Raw genomic sequence first — 19577 nt, 5'->3', positions numbered from 1 at the left:
GGCAGCGCTGGTCCCAGAAGAGCAACAGGTTCCCCTGCTACTGAGCTGCCGGGGGCACCTGGGGCCAGGAACCCCCCTGGGGCACCCCCCCCATCTCCAATGTTACGAAAATAAATATTTTCTCTATCCCTAATGCTGTGGTTCAACGGCCCATGCCATGGCTGGGGGGGCAACCCCCTCAGTGCCCGACCCTGGCGGGGACGGGCTGGCACCAGGCACCACTGGCACCCACAAAACCGGGGCTGGGGGTGGCTGGTGCCCCAGCGGGTGTGCTGGAGTCTGGGGCCCTGGGTGGGCTGGAGAAACGGAGCCTCATCAAGTTCAACAAGGGCAAAGTGCGGCCCCTGGGGAGGAACAGGGCCAGGCACCAGCACAGGCCGGGACACGCGGCTGGAAAGCGGCTTGGCAGAGAAGGTCCTGGGGGTCCTGGGGGGGGGCCGCGGGCCCCTGGGGCCAGGCAGGGGTCCTGACCGAAGGCGAGGGATGAGCGACTTGCTCCTTTTGACAGATGTGGTGCCTGACGGTCTGCCACTGGAACCAAGTGACGCGGGGGCTGAGGGGAGGCCTCACAGCCTCTGTACCCAACACCTTCCTTCTCCACTGCTCCCCTCCCCCAGTCAACGGCACAACAAGCCTTGTCAAGGGCCAGTCGGCACACAATACTTGACTGAGTTCCACCTCGCCAACAGTATAAATCTGGCTTTCAGAACCCTCCATTCTGAGGACGAGAACGGGTCGACGGGCCTGGACCTCTCCCCTGCCGCCCCAAGCAGGGACGCCTCTTTGGTAAGACTTGCGCCTCTGACTGTGTCAGGTGTTCCCCCGGGAAAGTACCGTTAACAAAAGCGCTGAACTATTATCTCCAGCTGGATTTTTGCACCAAGTGTATTTATCGGTGACAATTCTGAACTTGTTTTATCTGCCGCCCCAATAAACGACCTGTCTTTTTGACTTTGCGACAGTGTCTCAGTGAAGGTCCTTGAGAGGGCTCCGACAGGCAAACGTGGACTTTGCTAAGTGGCTACATGCATAACGCTTTAGACATAAACTGTTGAGCAAGTCTGGGACTTTGGACCTAGCCACACCTCGTCTCCTGAGAAGGAGTTGAGAAAGCAAGGGGGTCCTTCCTGAACCTGGGGACTCAACGGGAGGGCCCCCCTCAGCCACGCGTCAGACTCGTACTCTTCACGCGACAGTAAAATTGCCATCATGGACAGGATTGCTGTGGATAAACTGCTGCGAAAATACGTGTGCGCACCATCCCGAGTGGGAATAGAATGGGGCCAAAAATTTTGCAAAGATGAGGACAACGTGGTAGAGCGGATAGACCAGTGTAGAAGCGAGCAAAAGATTAAAAAAGGTAAAGGCAAAGGAATTTTTTGTGCAGTGTTGGGGCTTGTTTATCTTGTGCGCAAAGGAAAGCCAAAAGTCTCCTTCCCCTAAATGAACTGCAGATGTAGAGAATGGGGAAGGTATAGCCCGAGGATGGCCCGTCTCGGTAAAGCCGCGTGATCGAGCGGTAACCACCTACTCACGATGTCGTTTATAATTTAACAAAGACCGTCCAAGTAATGCACCTCCGCTGCATGTCCGGGACAAGAAAACACTGTGGCACACCTGGCAGATCGACTACTTTGGCCCACTGTGACCCTCAGGGGGTAAAAAATACATACTGGTGGGAGTGGAGGTCATTTCAGGAGCTCCCATGGCTGGAGCCGTCACGGCTGCCACTGGGAAAAATACAGTCCTTAGTCTGAAGGAGTGGTTTAGTACACTTCCCCTTCTTGAGGGGATTCAAAGCGATAACTGGTCGCACGTTTCAGCATTTTTCAGCTGCAGTGGTACAAGACTGGTCAAAGGAAGAAGGGATCCGGTGGGTATTCCATACTCGGGGAGCAGGGTCCTGCCAGCCAGCGGTGCCTACACAGCTGTATGTATGCCGGTCTGTCTGTACCGCTCGCTCTGTGCATCTCTAGAGCTCTATGTCTGTCTCTATAGCTCATGCCCCAGGGGGGCCGGGACCCCTCAGCCCTGCAGCCGGGGCAGCCCCAGTGGGGGCGGGGGTCCCGCTGTCGGGCTCCTCTTCCCTGGCGCTGGTGGAGCTCCCACCCTGCAGCTCCGCGGGGAACGGGGGGTGCTCAGGACGAGCCACCCTCATGGGGCACCCGCGGCCACCGCTGGTGCTGGGGGAGGACCCACGTGGGCGGGGGGTGCAGCAGGGTGCCTCGTCTCTCCTCCTGTGCAGGGGGAGCAGGGAGGGGTGGAGCAGGGAGCACCTGTCCTGGTGGGCCCCGCTGGCCTCCATCGACTCCCTGGCCCAGCGGTGGGAAGTGGCGGGGGGCAGAGGGGGCTCCTGCTGTGGGACCTGCCCAGGGAGCCGTACCACCCCACCCGGCAGGATGGAGGTGCTGGTCCAGCTGGAGCTGCCGGGGGTGGACACGGATGCGGCCGTGGCTGCAGATGTGGACAAGGACACAGGTCTTGGCAGGAGCAGCCCCATGGAGCTGGGCAGGATCAGGACCCTGGGGGGGGGCTTCAGAGGAGGGGAGAGGGGAGGGGGAGAAGGAGAAGGAAAACAAGAATGGGAAGGGGAAGAGAAAGGGGAACGGGGAGACAGTGCGATGGCCGGCAGGCTGCAGCATCCCCTCACCTAGCCAGGGTCAGCTGTGCCCACCCCAGACCACCCTGGTCAGCAGGGGAATTTATCCCACGGGGGGGTTCCTGACCGTCCCCCGCAGCCGCGCTGCAGGGCAGGAGGGGGCAGCAGCTGCTCTGGGCGCTCGGGGCGTGGGAAGGTAAAAATAACGGGGAGATGGGGGCTGGATCGGGGCCCCAGCAATCCTGGCCAGGGCTGCTATAAAAAGAAAGATCAGCCGATTCTCACCTCTCCTTCTGGCAGCGGGCGGGCGCCAAGGGGCCGGGTGCCGTGGGACCTGGGGAGCAGAACCCCGACCCCTGTGCCGCGGGGGGGTCCCCAGGGGTTTGCTCCCGGCGGGGGACGCTGCAGACCTGCGGCTGCCAGGGCCATGGTGCCAGGCGCCGGGGACACCCGCCCGTTGGCAGGGTTTCATGCAAGTCTGGGCCGGTGCCAGGAGGTGTGCCGAGCGGGGTGCCCCTGGCTGGGGATGCAACTGGGGGTGCTTTCCCCCAGCCTGCCCCGCTTCTCTCCGCAGCCCCCTCACAGGCCCTGCCGCCCTCCCCGAGCTGACCCTGCTCTCACTCCCCCACTTCCCCAGCCGCTTGCGGAGGAACCGGCTGCTTCCCTGCCCACGGCACTGCGGCAGCTGGGCGCTTCTCCTGGGGGGTCTCTGCCTGCCATGGAGCATCTGGTGCTGGGCTTGGTGCTGCTGTCCGGGACCCTGGACACTGCCAGACCCCAGCACTGCCCAGACCTCAACCCTGTCAAGAAGGTGGCACTGGACATGGCCCCCAGCTCCTTCGATGACCAGTACCAGGGCTGCAGCCGCATGATGGAGAAGGAGCTGCAGGAGCTCAACCGCACCGAGTTCACCGACAAGGACTATGCCAAGGCCTGGAAGGAAGCTGCTGCTAAGTGGCAGAGCAAGCAGCACCACATCTCCCAGGTGCCAGCGCTGCGGCCAGAGCATGTGGTCGCCCTGCTGGCATACACCTGGGAATGCAACCTGTACCGGGAGTTCAACGCAGCCGTGCGTGTGGCCGGGCGCTCCCGTGAGGAATACCTGAAAAGCTTCAACTTCAAGGTGCTGCATTTCCTCCTGAGCGAGGCCCTGCGTATCCTGCGGGACACCCAGCCCCAAAAATGCCACCACGTCTACCGGGGTGTCCAGGGTACCCGCTTCACCGCCCAGCAGCACCAAACCATCCGCTTTGGCCAGTTCACCTCCGCCTCCCTACGGGAAGACGAAGCCTTGAATTTCGGCAAGGACACCTTCTTCTCGGTGGAGACCTGCTATGGTGTCCTCATCAGGAACTTCTCCTTATTCCCCACGGAGGAGGAGGTCCTCATCCCGCCCTTTGAGATCTTCAATGTCACCAAAATCACCCACAATGGGAACAGAGCCTTCATCCAGCTCCGCTCCCAGGGCGCAAGCAGCACCTACAACTGCGAGTGGGTGAAAGGTGAATTCCCGGGGGCACGGTCCCTCCCTGCCACAGGGGTGTGGGGTGCAGGAGTGGGGGTGGCCCCATCCCACCAACTCTGCCAGGAAAGGCGGTCTCGATGGCGGGGAGGGCGACGGGGGCAGCTTGCCTTTGGACGCGCATCCTTGCACGCCTCCCAGCCGCTCTCCCCTGGGGTTTGCAAAGGGGCCCTTAGCGGCAGAGCACGGCACAGCCTGGCATGGCACAGCGTGGCACGGCTGGGGAGGGGTGAGGAGCGGCACGGCACGTTGCGTGCAGCAGCCGTGCAAACAGTTGGTTTCTTTGGCAGAGAAGAGATGCAAGACCATGGCGTGCGTCTTCAGCGCAGGTGAGCCCAGAGCCCCCCCTGCAGCTGGGGAGGGCAGACCCCCGCCGGGCCCCCTGCCCCCTCCCCCCCGGCTGCCCCTGACTCCCCCTCTCTGGCACCCCCAGGCAGGAGCGTCCAGGGGGACCCCCCCCGCCTCTGGGGGTTCCTCCTGGCAGCCGCGGCCCTGGCAGCCGCCGCGGGATCCTGAGCCGAGATGCCACCGCTGCCACGGCACCATGGCGAGGGAAAGGGGTCGGGAACGGGAGCCACCAGCTTCACGGAGCCAGCGGGACAGGACGGGGCAGCAGGAGGGCTGGGGGCACGGGGACAGCCCCGCTGCTCAGCCCTGCCATGGTGCCACCGGCCCTGGGACGCCCCGGCAGCCCCAGGACGCCAGCGGAGCCGGGACGAGACCTTTCCCTGGCTCCCACGGGAATAAAGATTTGCTCTGGGACTGGGGTGTCTCCGGGGGTTCCTGCGGCTCCCTGGGCTGGGGGCAGCTCGGGGGGGGGGGGGGGGGGGGCTGCAGCCGGGGTCTTCTCCAGCCCCCTCACATCCCCAGCTCTCCCGCATCCAGAGCATCCCGCAGAGCGATGCCCGCAGCCCGGGTCCTGCTCGAGGGGTCCGGAGGGGTGTGTGTGTCTCCTCCTGGGGTCTGTCCCCTGCCTGCAGCCCATCACCACCTCCTCCTTCTCCTCCTCCTCCTCCTCCGGCACAGGGTGCAGCCGTGGGGCCAGGCATCCCCAGGGCAGGGGCAGGGGCAGGGCTGTCTGTGGCTCTCCAGTCCCTCGCCGGGCTGGGAGGGGGTCAGGGACGGATCCTGCCCTCTGTGCACACCAGAGCCCCCTCCTCTCCCTCCCTCCTCACCCCACAGGTGCCCCCAGCACCCACGCGCAGCCCCGTCCCCAGGACACGGGTGACACCAGCCGACACCAGGCAGCCTTGATGTGCTTTAATAAACCCTGGGGTCCCACAGCCGGCTGCGGGCAGGTCCTGGGGCCGGCCCGGGCAGCGCTCCTGCCTTGGTGAGGGGCGCCGGGAGACCCCCCTAGCACAGTGGGGCCGGCAGACGTGGGGCCATGCGGATCCCACGGCGGGGCCCGGAGACAGGCCTCTGTGGAGGTGTCACATCTCCATGCAGTGGAGCAGGGTCGTGGGAGCGGGGACCCGGACTGCAGGATGCTCACCCGTCTCGATTTGCTCCCCGGTCTCAGCCCAGCCCCCCGCTCTCCACAGGGGCCCGTGCCGGTGCCGGGTGCAGCCACCGCACCTCCCTGGTGTTGACACCGAGAGGGCTGAGCACCACGCAGGTGAAGTTGGTGTGCAGGTGCTGGATGCCGAAGCAGTCGATGTGCAGGTCATGGCGCAGGGCCACCCGTGAGCCCCGCCGCTCCTCTCTGCGGACCCAGCAGGGACCCGTCAGCCCCCGCTCCCAGCTCCATGACACCCTCCCCAGGATGGGGGGCACCGGGTCCTGCCCCGACCAGGGCTGCCCCTCCCTGCCAGCCCCAGAGCCCCAGGCAGCCCCGCTGCACCCCTGGGACCCCCCACCCCGGTACTCACAGCACCGTCCCCTCGTGCACGGCCCCGTCCGGGTGCAGCTTCTCCACGAAGGAGCCGTTCCCCAGCCAGTAGAGCAGCGTGAGCTCGGGGAGGCTGCTCACCGCCTCGCACCACACCGTCACGCTCTCGCCTGAGGCCGGATGGGGCGCAGGGTCAGAGGGGCTGCCAGGGCCCCGCTGCCCCCCGGGCCAGGCTGACCCTGACCAGAGGCGCAGTCCCTACCAAAGGGGGAACGTGCCCCACCTCCCCAGCACCCGGAACGGTCCCCACAGGCACCGGGCTGGTTCTCACTCCCGGGCCCCCCCAGCCCCGACTGTTGCCCCTCCCGGTCCCGGCGGCGCTTTATGGGCGGCGGGCGGGAGCTCCGTGACTCACCGGGAGCCGCCCCCGGCCCCGCCCCCGCCCCGGCCCCTCCGTGTCTGTGGGCCCCGCGTCCCCACGTCCCGCCCTTCCCCGAGCCCCCCGGGACGTGCCCGCTGCCCCCCCGGGACGGCACCCCGTGTCTCCCTGCGCCCCCCGCGCTACGTGCCACGTCCCGGCGTACCCCCGGGCTGCGCCCCACAGCTCGGTGAGACCACGTCCCTCCCTCCTTTGCCCCACGCCCCCCCCCGCCCCGTGTCCCCCTGTGTCCCCTGGCTGTCGGGGCGGCAGACGATGCCGTCTGTCTATCCATCCATCTATCCATCCACATCCACGCAGGGAAAGGCTCTGCCCAGCCCTCCCGCCTCTGCACGGTTCCAGATGAGGCTGCAAGGACCGGGCACAGCCCCACGGAGGGAAGGGTCCCACACCGCTTTGCTGCCCGCTCCGTGCACACCCCCAGCCCACGCCCGCTGGTGCCGGTGACGCAGCGAAGCGCCGGGACCCCCCCCCCCCCAATCCCCAGGCAGGAGAGGCAGGACGCACGCTCCAGGGTTTATTTCCAGGGGCGCAGAGTGCAATGGGGGGATGTGGGCACACACGCTGGCGCAGCTGCCTGGGGGGCCGGGACCCCTCAGCCCTGCAGCCGGGGCAGCCCCAGTGGGGGCGGGGGTCCCGCTGTCGGGCTCCTCTTCCCTGGCGCTGGTGGAGCTCCCACCCTGCAGCTCTGCGGGGAACGGGGGGTGCTCAGGACGAGCCACCCTCATGGGGCACCCGTGGGCACCGCTGGTGCTGGGGGGGTTGTGGGCAGTGGGTGAATGGGGGCGGTGGGTCCACGGGGCCGTCAGGCAGCTTTGGCCAGGACCAGCATGCTCATGAGGAAGACCATGAGGAAGAAGACCCACATGAAGAAGCGGTCCATCACCTTAGCCACCTTCTTCCACTCGCTGGTCCGGTGCTGGGCAGCTCGGTGGCGCCGGAAGCAGCCGGCGATGTAGCCGACATTCCTCAGCAGGCCGTCGTGGTGGCACAGGCAGTGGTCCTGGGGGCAGCCCCCTTCCTTAGCGCCCACCTCCCCTTCCTCAGGGCTCTTCCCTGGCACGCCGGCATCCCCCCTGCCTGCCCGCCCGTCTGGTGCCCGCTGGGGGCTCTTGCAGCTCTCGCCCACCTCATAGACGCAGCAGAGCCGGGCCATGTGGTGGAGGATGAGCCGCCTGGCCCAGGGGGGCACAGGCCGGGCCCCCGGGCCGCAGTGGTGGACGTTCATGATGAAGATGGTCAGCGCGGTGGAGGCCGTGATCATGGTCATGGTGGCGATGTAGTACTTCCCTGTGCGGGCAACGGGCAGTAACTCTGTGGCAGAGGGGGCAGAGACCCACACCCCCCTCCCTACACTGAAGCCACCCATGGGTGCTGCCCATCACACTGGCACAGACGCCCCGGTCCCGGGCGCCATCAAGGCTCACCGATGAGTGGGACGCTCTCCGAGGGCGGCATGCTCTCTGCCACCAGCAGCTGGAAGACGGTGAGGGCCAGCAGCACCGTCACCCCCAGCGAGACCTTCTCCCCCGAGTCGGCCGGCAGGTAGAAGCCGAGGGGCGCCAGGAAGGAGACCATGATGCAGGGCAGGAGCAGGTTGAAGATGTAGAAGGAGGCGCGGCGGCGGAGGAGCAGGGTGTAGGTGACGTCGGGGTAGGGCTCGGAGCAGCAGCCATAGGTGATGACGTTCCTTGTGGCCGGCATGCCCAGCACCTCCCACTCCACGTTCTCCACAAAATCCGTCAGGTCCCCCGTGTCCAGCCGGTTGTGGAGGTCGATCTGGTTCCCGTTATAGGTCCAGGAGCCAAAGGTGAGTCGGCACCTCTGCCCGTCAAAGGGGAAGTAGGAGACGTCCACCTTACAGGAGCTCTTGGTGATGGCGGGCGAGTCCCACACGATGTGCCCGTCGGAACGCAGCACCACGTTGGTCTCCATCGAGCTGCCGAAGCGGTCGTCGGCGCTGGGGGAGGGACGGCTGTGGGGCCGGGATGGCCCCGAGCCCCGCATGGGGCAAGGGTCTGCGGGGCCAGGGCCGAGCGTTTCCCCCAACACCGTGTCCCCTCCCCGCATCACCCCGCTCCCCGAAGAGGGAGCTTGGTGCCCCAGCCACCCCCGCGGTGGCACATGCCAGCCGGCAGGTCGGTGCCAGGCACATCTCGCTGCTGCCAGCCCCCCCTGTACCCCCTGGACCCCACTTGTCACCCAGTTGGGGTGACCATCTCCCTGTGTCACCCCCACCAGGACCCCCCACTTGTGCAGCAGTGCAGCCCGAATTTGCCAATACGCCGTGCAGCCCCCCCCAGCCCCAGCCTGATCCCCCCCAGCTCCGGGAGCAGTGGGGGGGTCTGAGCACAACCCACTTGTTGTAGAGGATGATGTCTGGCCGCCAGACGTAGCTGCTGGGGATGCGGATGCTGTCGATGCCATCGTAGGCGTCCTTGTCCCAGGTGAGGTGGGCGTCGAGCCAGGCCTGGCGGACCCACAGGTAGGAGGTGAGGACCTGGTTCCTCTCGTCCTGCCGAGGGCAGAGGGTGGGCATGGGTCATGGGCCTGGTGGCCTCTCCAAGGGTCCTGAGGGCTGAGCTGCCTTCGAGGGGGCTGTGCTGGTTTGGGGGGATTGGAGAGATCTGAGCTGGTCCGAGCTCATTTTGGGAGGTGGCTGAGCTGGTGTTGAGGGGTCTGAGCTGTGCTGGTTTTGGGCAGTCTGAGCTGTCTTGAAGTCATCTGAGCTGACCTGGAGAAACCTGGGCTGGTTTTGAGGGGTGAGCATCAGCTCTGGGACCCACTGGGGGAGCCTGGCTAAGCAGTGGCCAGGAGCATGACAGGGACGCTCTCATTTGGCTGGGCTTGGGCTGCTGGTGCCGGTGCCGCTGCCATGTCTGGTCACTCACCATGTCGATGATCTGGGAGAGGGTGACCTGGAGGGTGACGTTGAGCGCCCGGTCTGTGTCTTTCACGGGACGCAGGGCGCTGGAGTAGTTGGCAAAGAGGTCGTGGAGCAGCTTGTAGGCGAACCTGCCCTGCGCCCCCCGGCAGCCTGCGGGGACCCAGACGGGGCTGGAGGGGCTGTGGCCATGAGCGCCAGGGTTGCAGCCGGACCCCTCCCGAGGGACGCCCAGGACCTGGCCGTGGGGACCCAGTGGCAGCAGAGCAGGGTAGGGGAGCACACCGGGACCCCCATCCCTCCTCCCCACCAGCCCGAGCCCCCCATCCCACCGACCCAGTCCCCCCAGCTGGAGATGTTGCTGCTTGCAGTGGCTGGGGGACCATCTCCTGCACCCAGGGCTGGGTGGGGGTCAGCGCCCCTCGCCACCCCCTCCGCCACTTACCCGGGGCCAGGAGGCAGCTGGCGAGGCAGAGGGTGAGCAGCGGGCGAGCTCCAGGCTTCATCCCGCCGCACTCCTGCCCCGTGCAGGTCCCAGGGGACACGGAGGGGGCCGTGCTGCCTGTGAGTACCAGGGTGACGTCAGGCCGGGACAGGGCGGGGGGGGCGCAGCCTCTCCAGGAACCGACAGTCCCGGTGCAGCGAGCCCTTGGCGGGGGGTAACGGAGAGTGACACCGACACCCGAGCGGCCCGGGCTGGGACCTGGCAGGGAGCTGGGATGGGGTTTGGGTGTAGCCGAGCCCCTTTGGGCCAGGTCAGGGTGCTGAGCCACTGCCAGCAGCGACACGCTGCCTGTTGGCTGCCCACTGGGTGCCCACCAGCTGCCCAAGCCCAGGGAAGGCTTTGCCCACTGGCACCCTGAACCGTCACTCCTACGAGACCCTCCCGGCCATGCCGGTGGGCAGCCCCTTCTCCGCCTGCTCCAGGCAGCTTGCGGCCAGGACCACGGTGACAAGGACCGAGCAGTGGGCTGGAGCAGGCAGGGACGAGGTCGCTCCTCGCCATGTTCTGGAGCTTCTGCCTGTCCGGAGCTGCCAGCAGCTTTGGTCCCAGCCGGCAGCTTCGTGCACTGGAAACCACCGTCTTGAGGTGCCTGCGGCCCAGGGGGCTGCAGGGAGGGGGGTGGTGCTCCACACAGTCCTGGCCCAGAACAAGGTGGAAACAGAAACCCCGGGGCTGAAAGGGAGACGTCGGGCACTGATGCCCACCGAGGCCATGGCAGCGGGCGGTGGGCAGAGCTGAGGGCGGATGCTGCGGACCCTGGTGTGGAGAGACGGCCGTGCACAACGAGGGAGATCCCCTTCTCTGGTCTCGGTAAAAGAAGAGCAAGAAAAGGGAAGAGAACAAAACCCCGGGAGGTTAAGGGGAGGCAAAGCAGCAAGTGACAGGGAGGTCCGTGCCATGGGGGTGCTGGAGCATCTGCCCAGCTCCAGCCATGAGGGAGGCCACCGACTCCCACTCCCCCAGCACCTCCCTGGCACCTTTCCCGTGCCGATCCCCAGCAGCAGATGCCAAGCAGGGCACTGATCGGTTTTAAGGTTGAAGGTTTTGTTTCCAGGCAGTGAATTATTCATCTTCAGCCCGGCGTCCCGGCCGCACTGCTCCTCCGCCCCGGGCTGGGTTTGCAGAGACGCAATTACAATAATGGAAGGAGGCGAAGCCGGAGTGACCTGGCTCCCCCGCGGCACGGCACAGCTGGTGTCGCATTTAACGTGTGGCAATGCCAGCACCGCAGCACAGCCGCCCTGCACGGGCAAGGAGACACAAATCGCCGCTGCTTTTACAGGGATGCGTGCCCAAGAGCTGGCCTTGGAGTGCGGGTCCCTCCCAGCCCCGTCTCCAGAAGTGACCGCCGGGCAGCCGGCATCGCCCCACCTTGGGGAGCAGAGGTCTGGATTTGTGCCCAGACAAGGAGGATATTTATCTGTGGCTTATTTAACCCCTTTTTGAGCACACCCAGAGCTTTCAGCCTGAAAGAAGCCAGTCTGGGCCAGACTTCCCTCAGTCTCCCGTGAAGCTGTGACCTGTCCCATCCCTCCCCTCTTCCCAGAAATCTCCCTTCCGAGGCTGTCTCCCCCTCAGCACTGTCCCTGGCCATACAGCCCCCTCCACCCCCTCTCCTTCCGAAGGACATGCTCCATCACCCCAAGGACCAAGGGGAGACTCACCAGCCCGTAGCTCCCCCCATCCTTGAAGACAGGGTGACTTTTTTTTATTCCAACCATTCTCGCATCCTTCCAGGGCTCCGAGGAAGCGTCCCCCGGTCGCCATGACCTCGCACAGGGGTTAGCGGCCGAGCAGTGACAGGGGCCAGGTCCCTCACCCTTACAGCCATACCCTGCCAGGCCCAGAGAGCCAGGACGCCCGCTCCATGCTCCCTGCCCTCACCCCAAGGCGTCTTCCTCCCTCTGACCTGCTGCAGGCCAGTCTCACCAGTACAGACCAGCCGCAGTCGACATCCAGTACCTGCTTCCCGCTCCCGTTCCACACTGAGCTCCTTTTTCCCCTGCTCTGCCAGCACCGACATACCCGCCAACAGCCTCCCTGCTGCTCTTTGCATCCGACAGACCCGGTTTCCCCAGCACCAGCCCTGCGTGCTCCGGTCATGGCGGTGCCACCACCCCAGGCAGCCCAAACCACCCCGTGGGACAACCCAAGGGAGATGGGAAACTGAAATCTTACTTAAAAAGCAAAGGAAACAGTAGGAATACTATAAACATTTTATTTATTGTTTTCAAAAAGACAGGAAAATAATCTAGATCATTTATTTATATTTTTTTTTAATAAAAACCTTTACATAATTCTCATGCATAAAGACCTTCCAAAGCAGCACTGGGCAGCCAGGAACCGCTGGACACCGCGAGCAGCGGCTGCCTGGGGCAGGAAGTGCTGCAGCAACCCTGATGTCAGGGCAGAGCAATAGACAGCTTTTCTTCTTCCAAAAATAGTCGGTTTCTAAACGCAGCAGGAGTAAAGACTGTACACACCAGAGCACACCGACATGGGCAGGTGCTCACTCGCGGGAGGGTCATAGGCCAGATGGCAGCTCCGCATGATGTAACGCAGCTACACAGCTAACAGGGCGCGCACCGGTCGAGGGGCTGCCCGGGCACTCGCATGTGTGGCAGCGCGTGCCCCTACCTACGCAGGCGGCCGTCCGGCAGTGACGAGGCAACCCGGCCGCTCTGCTCCTCGGGCAGCCGACCTCTTCTGGCAGCTCTGCTGTCGGCGCAGAATTTGCCCCCTCGCGTCAGAAGCCCAGAGTCCTGGAACGCAGCAACTATTAGGAGAAGCTCCTTGTTACGCTGCGCGTGGGCCCCAGGTGATGCCTGTCCTCAGAGGCCTGCACGGCACGGAGTTGGCCGTAAGGCACGTGCAGAGGTGCCGTCTCCCTTCTCCCCAGTCAGGGAAGGAGCTTGTTTTGCTTTTGGAGATGGAGGATGGAGAAATGAGAGAAACAACACATTCGCAGGTCTCCAAACTAGCAAGAGAATGCAGGAAAAGACACTTCTGAACTTAGTTTCTTCTCCCCCCCACCCACTGAGCAAACTTCTAACATAAAGCCCCAGTTAAAGCTTGTCCACCGTCAGTTTGGGCGCCAGAGGTTCATTGGTTTACCAAGCGCAGTCCCAGCAAAGCGGGAGTCTGCAGAAAACCGCTTTTTCCCCATGGAAAACTGTCCTGGAACTTGCTTCACCATCCTCTGCGCTGCAATGAAAGGGGTGAAAGGATCTGCCAGGAGATGAAGCCCACACCGTGCCCCCCTCCACAGGTACAATCTCGCCTGCAGACAGGTTCGGCAAGAGGCGCTTTATTGATTCTAGGAAAACGTGGTGTGGTTGAGGGTGCCAGCCAGCAAGGTCCAACCAGTCTCAATCCTCCCCCAGGTTACAAAAATTCCTGCGTTAGCCCACATACTAAAGCTGTTTTACACCTCTATGGAAAAACCTGCGTGGCTGGAGAGGTTGTTCGCCCTCAGAAGAGTGGTAAGGGTTAACAAACGGTAAAAACTGTCCATCGGTGGAAGGGATCCTTCCTCAGTGAGTCACTACTGTCAGCTCCCGAAGGTAAGACTGGGTGAGGCTGCGGAGCTCCTCCAAGGCATAGTCCTCGGGCATAGGCAGCCGTCCGATGTGGGGAGCGAGCAGGCGAAGCGGGACGCGCTGCAGGTCGGGCGTGGAGTCAGGGATGGGCTCTGGGGCATGCTGCAGGCTGAGGACCACCCGCAGCAGGTTAGCGATGCGCTTGGCCATATCTGGAAAGAGGAAAAAGAGGAGTGTTTCTGCGTGCCCCGGAGCGGGAGCTAGCACACAAGAGCACTCGAGCTCACCCTGTGGATGGTGAACTCGAACAGGGACTCAACAGGAGATTCTGGAGCAAAGGGGTGGTGGAACCACGTCCTCAACTCCAGCAGTGAATCTCCTCTCTCCAAACAGACTTCCTCTGCCAGTGTAATCAAAATTTGGCCTTATTCCTTAGCCCAGACTGTTTTCTGCAGTATGGTCACGCTTTATTTGGCACTGTAAAACTCAGTATGGACAAGAATTTACGGCTAATCAAGAGGCCAGATACTGGGTGCCACATCAACCAGGCAACATGAACTGCCTGAAATGGTGACCAAGTACAGTAACTCCTGGAGCGACACGCGGCTCAGCTTGCCAACCACAGCCTTCCTTCTCAGCAGTGCCAAGGCACAGACACAGCCCAGCCCAGCCGGCACGCTGGCTTTCCCAGTGGGCTGCTAGATATTGATGTCATCTTACCCGACTGAGCCAGGCGGTCCTTTGCGTTGTGGCACTGGATCTGATCTATCCTGTTGCACAGCGACGTCACTTTGGTATGTAACCGCTCCAGCTCGTAGGTGGAACAATCCAGCTGAAAGCAAACAAGAGAGTCACGCTCTGAGTCACCCACAGCCTCTCTAACTAACTGTGAATTTTGTTCCTTCTCTTATCTCACTGTCATGCTCCATAGAGCGTGTCTGCAGGGCAGAGCCCATGTCTTATTTTGACAGTATCTACCAAATCTCTCTGTATTTTCAGAGATGCACCATATTCTGTTTGCTAGTGCCTGCCAAAGGGAAACACTAACATTAGCACTACACAGTAAAAGGCTATTCTAAAAGTGAGACTCTGTATGAGCTTTCAAACTGTAGGAAAAACCTCACAATTGTTTTAGTTTGTTACCTGCTGAATCCTATCAAGCATCTCGATAACACGGATGTAATCTAGGTAGACCAGCCCCGCCATCTCCCAGTCCTGGATGAGTGCACTGCGCTCTGGAGGGGCAAGATCTTCCAGGAATCCTTTCAGGTACTTGTAGTTTTCGTTAATAATAGCATCTGAAGAGAACAAACATGTTAGTAACAGAGCAGAGGCGTTTCTCACAAGTCAGGAACACTGGCTGTTAAAGAAAAAGCAATTAACGGACTGTACTCTGTCAGTTTTGTAATTCCTTGATGCTACCAGTCATGGCCTGAAACACTTACTTGATTTATGACCTACAGAAAGGCAAGTCTAAGGCTATTTCCTAGAGCAAGGACACCCGTAGGACCGGGGCTCCAGGAATGCTCCCTCTGGCACAAAAGGTGGATGCACAGGTGGTTAAGCACTACCCTTCTCATGTGTTTGCAGAACCATCATGCCAGGTATCAAGTGAGAGCTGTTTTGAAACAGCCAGCCGCTCTCTACTGACCCTGTTGCTACAAACACAGCCCTACTCCTTCACATTACTGAACACCCAATGACTTCGGTTCCTTCTGGGTTTGTGTGCTGCTCAAAAGACAAAATGACAGAAGTTAGGGAAGCAGACTGACCTGAGGCCAAGTGCCTGACAACCAGCTTGTGACACTCGTTCCAGTGCCCAGCCTTGAACAAGAAGAGGGCTTCTTTATGCTTGTCACCCTCCATCCTTGCTCGAACTGCCTTTGCTTCGTGAATCCACTCTGGGGGGACGCAGAGCCTTCGTGTCAGAAAAGTCTCCTTGGCCCAAGACTCCGGTGTCTCTGAGAGGACGCAGTGCCGATTTAAGAGTTCACGCACTGCCTTCTCCCGTATGCTGGGGGAAGAGAGGGCGAGGCGTTAGTCCAACAAGCAATCCTTCGTATCACATCATCACAAGACACACTTCAATACAAGGAGCCAAGGACTGAATGAGGCAGCAGAGAATTGCATTAATACTTCTTGGCAATAGCACAGGCACCGGCATAACAGACGGCAAAAGCCAGCCTCACTGGGTCTTAAACAGTCTCACCGCAGGATATTAGAAAAATTCTAAAATCAGTTGAATTCCTTCAGTGCAGGTTAACCACTAAGAAAGAAGCCATCACTAGTGTTTTGTACCACTTAAATGTTTTTAAACTCACAACATTTAAGTACGATCCAGGCCCCTAAAAGTAATACACAGGCTCTCTTTGAAGTCATCGGCTGGAAAAAAATTCTATTGCAATGCGTTAATGGTAGCTGTACCCATGAACAGCAAGACACGCCTTTCCACAAAGGAGGTATTATTTACAAGTTTAAGACAATATTTTGTTAAACCTGTACTTCACAACAGAAGCCAAATACGCATTTGGGTGATTCCCAAGCTCTCCTTACAAACACCCTTGCTTCTGTTCAGTTCCAACTGGAAGTTACAATAGTTTGCATTAATAATGTTTTCAGGACAAATTCTGGAATGCAGTAAGCGTGCTGAGCCACAGCCCAGATACCCAGCTCCAGGCTGTCACGGTGACTAATGAGATCTGTTCTGTAGCACGGTTCACGAGTTACAGTCATTACAATACAATGCTATTTAACACCTAACAAGACATTTAACTAAGCAGAATTATTCATGGCACTGTCATCTCAGCACACAATTTTTACAAGTGCATGAAGTTCTCCAGCTGTGCAGAGAAGCCACAACAATTCCGGTACCCATAGCAGGTCTACAAAACAGACAACACATTATTTTCAAGGCAAAAAAAGTCTTTTACTCACTGTGTGTCAGGCTCGTGCAGCAGTATAAAAACGGCCCATTCCCAAAGCCCTTCGCTTTCGAGCTGGGCAGCGTAGCTAGTATTCAGCACCCCTCGACTCTGCTTGAATAGGTGGGAATAGTTCAGGGTTCTGAGCACTTCCCACAGGTGCCAGCTGAGACGGTAGTCCAGAGGGTCAGATGTTATGCTCCTGGGATCAAGGAGCTGGTCAAGATCATAGTGCCTGCAGGGAAAGATATTTGCAACATAAACAGCTAATTGTGTCCACATAAAATCAGAAATCAGTGCTGCTTAGTTCCTTCATCCACTCCAATTATTCCATGTGTGTGATTTACATGGGGGTGGGTTTTTGGTTTGGTTTTAAAAAAAAAAAAAAAGATAGGAGCAACTTAAAATCCTTTTGCTCTTCTTTCGAGTCTGCATCCAGACTGCCACAACCTTTTCTTTTGTACATGCTCCTCCAGCAGAATTCTCAACGCCTTCAAAAGAGGCAGCTATGGTGAGGCACGATTACCGCACTCTTCAGACACAGAAAATAGATAAGAAAACCCCCCACAACTGTGTTCCAAAGCCTGACTTTCATCATCTATACCCTCACCACATCCTGTAAGGGTGTGCATGCAAGGCAGATTTCTGACTACCGTAAGTGGTTCAGTAAACACTGAAGCTGATTTCACACCCCTGGTTTGGGAATTCAACGTCACTGACTGATCAAGTTTTTTCTAAATAGTTCTTGAACTATTTACCCATTTACCTGTCACTGTAGAGCTTTAACAAATGGAAACAGACATCTCTCAGAGGTCTTCCTGCATTATCATCATCTTCAATTACACAGCCAGAATCTTCTAGGTAAGGAGGCAGAGGACAGCAGGCATATTTTTCACACTCTGGTGTGTTCTAAAGAAATAGTTTTAACAGTAAGTTTAAAGATAGTACTCTGAACAAAATTGCACTCCAAACTCGACACAGCTCAGCAGGCTCATGAGCACGCTTTCTGCTTCAAAGTAGAAGGTGCACCCTACTGCACCCGCAGTTAAAACTTACACAGCACCTATACGTGAACACAACTAAAAAGAAAAAACCTAACCCCAAAATGCTTAATCTCGTCTCACACTGAGCTCTGAAAAGCCAGTGTGTGGGGTACAGTCAGTTCTCACATACATGCAGCCTGTATTCCTCAGTGTTTTTGTAGCTGGAAAAACACATGTGACTTGATGGCATGAAATACGGTGCATCCCTGCGAGCCACCTCTCCCTCTACCGAGCCTGCACAGCCAGGCGAGCAGCACTGAACACACTGAGTTGACAAGACCGATTTTACAGGGCACTGAACTGCAGAAGTGTTGTCTTTCATACCATTTAACCAGCCCAGGTCACCAAAATCCTCCTGACATGTTCACTGCTGGTGAAAACACCAGCTCTGGGTTCAGAAGAGTATTTCACATCCTGCTGGTTTCCAGTTGTCAGCCCTCTGACATGAAGTTCTGGAAACGAGCTGTATCCACTTTTCCTCCACGCCATCGGGCTGCAGTGAGACCACCCCCACGTTCTAACCTAGTAGCATTACCTGAAGTTCAATCTATGACAAAACCAAAGCTTAGCATTCTGAAGCCATGAACACGTGACAGTGACGTACTACGTACAAAGGTAACACTAAATATTCCTGCAGCATTAAGCACACGTCAGTCAGAAGTTAGCCTGAGCACAGCGTCGCATCTAGTATCTCAGGCCTACGGACCAAGGGCCAAACTATCTTTAGTTAAATGATTAAATACTTTTGTCAATGGACCCCTTGGTCTTTCTGTACACAGAGGCTGACAGCTCTGCAGCCACAGACAAGGCTTTACATAATGCATGCAGCCACGCACTGCCTGTAGGACAGCTTCCACGTTTGCTGTGGAAACGGCAAGCGTAACAGGGCACATGGTTTGGCAAAGGCTATTTTAGAAGTCAGGCAGCTGAGTATTAACATCGCATTGGGAAAACAGGCTGGCTGCCTGGCTCAAACAGCCTTTTTCCTGCTGCTGGCCACTACCTATCTTCCTGATCATGTCAATCACCTGGAAACACTTGATCAGTGGGAGATAGGCTTCAAATAAGTCACTACCAGGACACCCTAAAGAGCAGGTCCAAAGCTTCTCAAGCGACTAGAATTACCAATGGGTTCCACCCCAGTGCTCTATTCCCATTCCAGTGGGGGAAGAAATGTTCCTATCTGAGCGAACTGCTGCAAAACCTCATCATTAAAGCTGGTGAAGGAACCCGATGCTGGGACAACTGAAATAACGAACCCATATGCAATTCCACACTCAGCACCTCCACAGCAATACTTGACAGCTCACAGAATTCTCAGTGCAGTGTTGGACAGTCAAAGGTACCAAGACAGACTTCCCTTCACCCAGGCGTGACTGACCTACCTGAAACGCCAACTCATACATGGCAAGTGCCTTGGAAATAGAAGCTGTTGGAGGAAGCAGGTACCAGAGGTGGACAGCCATGCAACGCTTCCAGTCCAGCAGGGAGCACACATTGATACTTATTCTCTCTGATAACTGCCACACCTAAAGAAACACATTATGAAGTTAAGTCAAACTTATCACACAATGGTCGGTACACACCAGGCATGCAACAGCATGAGGCTGCATTAGTAAAAAACCCAACAGGTCAACACATTGTACTCCTTTCCTGCTGCGTACCACATGGTGTGGTTGAGCGTTACAGCTGAAACCTACTGCCGTCACAGAACCCCAGACCTGTGGGAGCTGGAAGGGACCTCTGGAGATCATCCAGTCCAGCCCCCTGCCAAAGCAGGATCACCCAGAGCAGGTTGCACAGGATGGCGTCCAGGCGGGTTTGGAATCTCTCCAGAGAAGGAGACTCACACACCTCTCTGGGCAGCCTGTCCCAGGGCTCGGTCACCCGCAGAGGGAAGAAGTTTTTCCTCGTGCTCAGGTGGAACTTCCTGTGTTCCAGTTGGTGCCCGTTGCCCCTTGTCCTGTCGCTGGGCACCACTGAGAAGAGTCTGGCCCCTTCCTCTTGACACCCACCCTTTAGATATTGATAAGTGTTGATCAGATCCCCTCTCAGGCTTCTCTTCTCCAGGCTAACCAGCCCCAGCTCTCTCAGCCCTTCCTTGTACGAGAGATGCTCCAGGCCCCTCATCATCCTTCTCTGCAGAGCTGCTTCCCAGCAGGTCAACCCCATAACTATCAAGTCGACAACAAAACAACATCTTTCCAGGCTTTCCTGCAAGCAGGGCAAAGATCCGCAGTCTCTCTTCCTGGATGAAGCAGTGTGGCTGCAGCCTGTGCCAGTCCACCAGCTGC

General features: G+C 59.2%; 4 protein-coding genes across 6 annotated transcripts; 1 reads left to right on the top strand and 3 right to left on the bottom strand.

Annotated features, from left to right (window-relative positions):
* Positions 1–971: 971 nt before the first annotated feature.
* Positions 972–4883, top strand: LOC129200294 (erythroblast NAD(P)(+)--arginine ADP-ribosyltransferase-like). The gene is made up of 4 exons (XM_054811610.1): positions 972–1930; positions 3237–4101; positions 4412–4450; positions 4555–4883. Exons 1-4 carry the CDS (start codon positions 1706–1708, stop codon positions 4635–4637), a joined length of 1212 nt encoding a protein of 403 aa, XP_054667585.1. The 5' UTR covers positions 972–1705; the 3' UTR covers positions 4638–4883.
* Positions 4884–5366: 483 nt separating this feature from the next.
* LOC129200301 (cuticle collagen 13-like) lies at positions 5367–7119 on the bottom strand. Its single transcript, XM_054811623.1, has 4 exons — positions 6955–7119; positions 6236–6332; positions 5993–6122; positions 5367–5826 (listed from the first exon to the last, which is right to left on the bottom strand). Exons 1-4 carry the CDS (start codon positions 7117–7119, stop codon positions 5640–5642), a joined length of 579 nt encoding a protein of 192 aa, XP_054667598.1. The 3' UTR covers positions 5367–5639.
* LOC129200298 (neuronal acetylcholine receptor subunit alpha-10-like) lies at positions 6954–9794 on the bottom strand. 3 transcript variants are annotated; one of them, XM_054811618.1, is made up of 6 exons: positions 9721–9794; positions 9283–9428; positions 8752–8906; positions 7819–8351; positions 7425–7681; positions 6954–7394 (listed from the first exon to the last, which is right to left on the bottom strand). In XM_054811618.1, the coding sequence occupies exons 1-6, from the start codon at positions 9779–9781 to the stop codon at positions 7197–7199; spliced, it is 1350 nt and encodes a 449-aa protein (XP_054667593.1). In that variant the 5' UTR covers positions 9782–9794; the 3' UTR covers positions 6954–7196. The 3 variants fall into 3 exon arrangements, with proteins under 3 accessions (XP_054667593.1, XP_054667591.1, XP_054667592.1); XM_054811616.1 differs by having other exon boundaries at positions 6954–7681; XM_054811617.1 differs by having other exon boundaries at positions 6954–7681; positions 7819–8330.
* Positions 9795–13071: 3277 nt separating this feature from the next.
* LOC129200300 (nuclear pore complex protein Nup98-Nup96-like) lies at positions 13072–19034 on the bottom strand. The gene is made up of 7 exons (XM_054811622.1): positions 18669–19034; positions 17007–17149; positions 16254–16475; positions 15092–15333; positions 14463–14617; positions 14040–14151; positions 13072–13531 (listed from the first exon to the last, which is right to left on the bottom strand). Exons 1-7 carry the CDS (start codon positions 18747–18749, stop codon positions 13314–13316), a joined length of 1173 nt encoding a protein of 390 aa, XP_054667597.1. The 5' UTR covers positions 18750–19034; the 3' UTR covers positions 13072–13313.
* Positions 19035–19577: the final 543 nt, after the last annotated feature.

This window comes from Grus americana, unplaced genomic scaffold (genome assembly GCF_028858705.1).
Source record: "Grus americana isolate bGruAme1 unplaced genomic scaffold, bGruAme1.mat H_33, whole genome shotgun sequence".
NCBI classification, from domain to species: domain Eukaryota; kingdom Metazoa; phylum Chordata; class Aves; order Gruiformes; family Gruidae; genus Grus; species Grus americana.
The sequence above is the reverse complement of the archived record's forward strand: the minus strand, read 5'-3'. Positions and strand labels throughout refer to the sequence as shown.